Genomic DNA, 6,000 nt, shown 5'->3' on the forward strand with positions numbered 1-6,000 from the left:
TGGATGGATGGATGTTTGGTTGAGTTTGTAGCCTAAACGGCTAAACTGATTTCGATGAAATTTGGTATAGATGCATAGGATAGTCTGGAAGAACATATAGGCTACTCACTTTTGCTTTTTATAATTCCACGAGGAGAGTCGTGGGCGAAATCTAGTTATTTTATAAAAGAAACTTATCAAGTAGCTTCTTGGTTACATGACATGTAACTGGTATCTGCTTACCCTGTTAAGGATAAAGAGCTTAATATCAAACCACTTTAAACTATGAATATCTTGATTAATAACGTTAAACAGAATCAATACACGCGCGGGGATACTCACGTTGTAAATACGTAGAACAGAAGAGGTCCTTGAAGCGCCATATTTGAAGGTACTTTCACCGACACAAACGTTTCACTTATAACACAACACTTAACTGATAATTACACATGTCCTTCAATTAAGTGATTCCTTCAATAGACATTTTCGTAGTTTTGACAGCACATCTTTTGGATCTGTAACGAAAGAAATATTTTTTTTTTTATCAAGAAACGTGAGATATTCCAATCGTAATTGTACAGAGAAATAATATAGAGCCGCTAATAAAGTTCTTTTAACACGGAACTAATGTACTTTACGTTATTAACTAAAGATCATGATGAGCCCCTTTACTTTTTACTGGCTGATGTATCTTTTTAATAGTTAAAGATTTTTTGAAATCGGTCCAGTAGTTTTTGAGCTATTTCAATACATACTAAAATCCAAAAATACAAACCTTAATACAATAATAGTGGAGAAAACAGCAACATTTCATACATAGCATCTTATTTTATCTAAACTCCTTGATAAGAAAAATCGATTTATATATATCTCTACTAATGCTAATATTATAATGAGTAAAGATTTGTATTTATGAATTTCTGTATATTTTGAAATAACTGAAAAACAATTGGACCCATTTCAAAAATTCTTTCACCATTAAAAAGCTACGCTATGAGTGAGTACTACTATATTTTTTAAGTCAACGTGGACGAAGTCGCGAGCAACCACTAGTATAATAACTCATGATCAATAATTTCTCCAATAAATAAATCATCTATTGATATCGTACGTGCCGAAGGATAGTCTAAAGTTCGTTGCGGCGCGTGTCTTGTATAGAAATAGAAAAAGCCTACAGCTTCCAATGATCGATCAATTTGTGATGTAAAATAAATAACTCTGTTCGTAAACCGTGGGCCGTCTGATCTGAACAACTCGGTTTCCCACACGTTCGTGAAATATAACATCTTTTGAGAACACCTTAACAAACCAGATGGTTCTTACGAAATATTTTGCAATGATCGTTTTATAATTAGATTGATTATAAAATGTAGATTTTTGTTTTGTTTTTCTAATCTTTAAGATTGATGTCGTATTTTTTGGAGCTTTTTTGTAGTAATTAGTTTAAAAATATAAATTTCTCCCCGTACTGGAGTATTATTTCACAAAGCCTATACTTAATCTTACTTCTTACTTATTACTTAACATTATAAGTATGAAAGTTTAGATGGATGGATGTTTGTTAGAGTTTGTAGCCTAAACGGCTTATCGGATTTAGATGAAATTTGGCATAGATGTAGGGGATAGTATGGAAGAATACATACGCTATTCACTTTTGTTTCTTTCAATTCCATGCAGACGGAGTCGCGAGCGAAAGCCAGTTTTCTATAATGAATAACGATATCTCTTCAAGACTTTTTTCTAGTTGTGTGTATTTGTTTGTACAGGTAATTGAAGATTGGGTGACATGATAGTTATAGGCAGTTTGATTTCTATTTTCATTAAAAAATAAATCAACTTTTTATAAAGGAATTGACATCGATTATAATCGATTGAGTACAAAGGCTACCGTAAAATCCATAGATGAGGTTTGTCACAGGAAATTATATTTGACGATGACAATTCTATTACGTAAACTTTAATTTCGGTTTAGAATTGTATGGAGTCGAAGCCAGATCGTCGGCCTTTAGAAATCTTTGACTATACAGAAATGGACTAGATAAGGAGTCGCTGTTTTACTAAATTCTGGTAATGAAATGGTATGAAGATGACAATCATATATGTGCATATGCGTTTTACGTCTTTATAAACGCATACTGACTTTAAAAAATTCGACTTTTAGGTAACAAAACAAACAAGCAAATTTAGAATTTATCGGACTATTTTTGTTTGATAGATAGGAATACGCTAGCTTGACAGATCCTGTACTTCATAGTCAAAGGTAGCGTGTATGTAACGGTCGTTTTATTTAAGTTGTTTTCAATAATCACGACCGTTGGCAATGAGTCACGCGTTTCGATATCTTTTTCAAACGCTTTAAAATGTAAGTTTTTGCGAACGTTTATTTTATTACGCTGAGCTAGAATCATTCTTTAACAACTTAACAACAGTTAACATCTAATAAAATCATTTTGATAAAACTATATAACTGGCAGTTAAGGTTTAACTGGTTTTAATTGGTACTTTATTGAACGCTTTTAAGTGAAAAAGAAAATTGAAAAAAACTGTACACGACTGTACAAATGTAACATCGAGATTTGTACAGTCGTGCACAAATTACGTACAGGTGCAACAACAACAACTAAGTTAATGGTATTCTGAACGATCTATTTCCGTACCTCGAACACCTGATGTTAATCATTTCCCTGAAACTTATTCTATTTTGAACGGAGACCTGTTAGTTCGTTTTCACATCATTAACATTTTATATTTAACTTACAAGGCGACCATAATACAGATTATTCAAAACTAAATGTAAAATAAATGTTTACTCATGCATAACATATTTATTCAGCAATTAAAAAACGTCGTTTAAGTTAATTCACAAGAAATTACAGTTTACAATTAGTAAACAATATGATACATTTTAGTTTAATTATTGGTCAAAACATAGCAAAAAATTGCTTATTTTACGTGTGCAATTATGATTAAAATAATATCACTTCATACTAACATTATAAATAATAAAAGCGAAAGTTTGGATGGATGGATGTCAGCCAAAACTGCTGAACGAATATGGATGAAATTTGGCATATATGTAGGGGATAGTCTGGAAGAATACATTGGCTACTTGCTTTTGTTTTTTTTATTCCACCCGGACGGAGTCGCGGGCGAAAGCTAACCAAATAATATTAATTACTATTATTACAACACTATTCAGTCTCAACACAATATGACAATAAACAAAAATACATGTCAATGATTACTGCATTAATACATTGAGTTCGATTCGATATTAATTTGCGGTTTGGTGTGTAATATCAGATCGTTGTAGATGTCAAATTTGGAACATGTCAAATCAAAACCACACACACGTTTGCAAGTATACGGTAGTCAGTGAAAGTAAATTTAAGCTATTAAAAATAAATGTATTTCTTAATCCATTTAAGTAACTTTAATTTACTTAATTACATAATTAATTAGGAGCCTAAGAAATGTTTACTAATTAAGCTACATCATTTTTAACGTAAATGTATCTAAACAACATTTCAACGTTTAATAAGTGCAAAATATATTTCCTAAATAATGCAGTCATAAATGAATAAATTATTCATATGTCAGAATAACACCATAATTCAATCCAACAATAATTAGATAAAAACAAATTAACCCAAATTAAAATGATCATAATTCAAGACTAACTTGACTCAATAAATTAAAAGCCAATTATTTTTGCTATAAATATATTGACTTGTTAATCTTTACAACCATCGCTTTTACTTCTAACTCAATTACATAAATAAATTATAGTGTTCTCCAGAAGTTTGACCTCCGGTCCTTGCGGCGTCTTAATAAATCAACACAACTGACGTTTCAATTTGTCTATTGACACGTTTTTAATCTTCATTGTCTATGCTTTCGGTAGCTCGTTCGATACAAATCTTAATAAATTTCTCAATAGCCGAGGGCTTATTTCGAATGTTCATGAGAACATTTACGTAACGTTGTCGACAAAATTTGTATTAGATTTGTGCTGTGTAATGATCAACAACGAATCTCAAATAAATTTAGTCGATGATGTTACGAATGTGTTCTCACAACTGTCATACAAATATTCGTGATAGCCCTCTAGAATGCATGAACGCAATCTGTCGGCGAACGGTATAACTATAAATCTTGATGCTTTCATACTTTTCTTTTTGTTTTTGATACGTGTAGCATCGCATTACAAATATCAATCATGTAAACAAATTTACTTTACACCTCGACGTGGGACCATTACGTGGAGTAATTGACGTGGAACGTTTAAAGGAATGAAGAGTTGGTTTTAGATAACTTGTACTTTTTTTATTGTATATTGAAATCAATGCTTACTTTTATTGATTGTGTTGATGGATGTAACTTTTTTTTATACAAAATACTGGCAACATTTCCATTAGATACTTTCTACAAGTCAATACACCGACTATATAAAAATAAAAAAAATACTTACTAATGTTTGTTTGCGCGTTCGTCGTCTATGCGTTCTTGTTTTTATTTAACCCTACTGTTTTTTACTAATGGGGAAAAATAGTAAAAAACCAAAACGATGTTTTTATACATTTCCGTGATTATCGGTTATTTTTTTAATATTATGCCTTTCATCATTGCTTAAAATTAAATTGAATTATAATAGATTTAGTTTTGAGTACTTTCACAACAGGCAACCCTGACCCGTTAGGAAAAAGATGTCAAATCTACTGTTACAACAATTGTCTAAGGTATGAGTTTGTACAGCACCAACTGGGCAAACACAGCACCGCCATGAACCAAATTACATTCTAAATAAAAGACTTAATTAAAATGCATAAGACACTATTCTCATAAAAGTTTCGTGGAGTTTCTCTGTCTATAGTTATAAAACGCATGAGCGTACTGTACATATGAGGTAATTCCACATTCTTATAGGAAAAAGGAAAGCGATTACTCGTGAAAGTCAAATAAGATTTATCATATTGAAGAATGATCCGAATGGGATCCAACAATGACATCAGAAAAAAAAGCTTTAGAAAATCATAAAAGGCTAGCATTAGTCCGCCACTGTCTACGGGGAATAAAAAAAACAGTGAGTACAATATGTTCTTCCAGAGTATCTTTTACATTTATGTCAAATTTCATCGAGATCAGCAGTGTCTACAAACTCAAACAAACATCCATCCATCTGAACAATCGCATTTATAACATTAGTAAGATATAATCACTAATTTACTTACTTGTCTTCTACAAATATCATTTAATATCTGTCGAAGTGAAAGAGCGGCTTGTAGAAATCAAATCCAAAGGTAGATCATATACACAGTAACAATCTTCCATTGAGAGCGTGCGTTTGTCGAAGATAATGAAATAACAATCGCGTAACATTAGAAACACTATCCTTAGTTGACCACTATCTTAATTGATAACTTCACAACACACTAATGGAATTGCAAACATTTACAAAGAATAACCAATTAATATTATAATAACAAAACGAATCATATTCCACCATTCAAAAACAACTGTCATCCGTCATTCTATCGTCGTTTCGACATCTATCACGCATGATTCAGCCAGATCTCAAAATTATTAGTTGCCAGTTACTTTAATCGTTCAAAAATTAAGAATTATTTCACCCCGTTATATCTATAAACTACTAACTACCACGGTATAGTTTTGTCTAAATAAAATAGATTAGTTTGATAAATGACGCATATGAAGTACCGAATTAAATGTTGTATGAAGGTAAATACCGTACTTAATAGACAGGTATCGTAGTGACAAAACAAACACGGATAGCGAACAAGTATAAACTATCGATATTCGGTTTAACTAGAATTTATCGAACTAAAATTAATATTTTCTTATTAACTAATGTAGAGGACAATTTTAGTATTGATATAGTGTAGAGAATTTATCGATGACAATAATAATAGCAAAATCAAATTCAATTTTGTACGGCTGTAGTAGTAATTATTTACTCTCATTATTTGTAATGATTCTGCAGGTCATTATTAATTTGAGAAA

At 31.2% G+C, this 6,000-nt stretch overlaps 1 protein-coding gene across 1 annotated transcript in view; it reads right to left on the bottom strand.

Moving 5' to 3' along the window:
* LOC106102105 (papilin-like) overlaps positions 1-6,000 on the bottom strand; it is a 52,142-nt gene that overhangs the window by 38,043 nt on the left and 8,099 nt on the right. Inside the window, exon 2 of the mRNA XM_013281513.1 lies at positions 322-494. Coding sequence (XP_013136967.1) covers positions 322-362 — 41 coding nt within the window. The 5' untranslated portion in view covers positions 363-494. The remainder of the gene's footprint in view (positions 1-321; positions 495-6,000) is intronic.

Source organism: Papilio polytes, unplaced genomic scaffold (genome assembly GCF_000836215.1).
Source record: "Papilio polytes unplaced genomic scaffold, Ppol_1.0 DF823923.1, whole genome shotgun sequence".
Classification (NCBI taxonomy): domain Eukaryota; kingdom Metazoa; phylum Arthropoda; class Insecta; order Lepidoptera; family Papilionidae; genus Papilio; species Papilio polytes.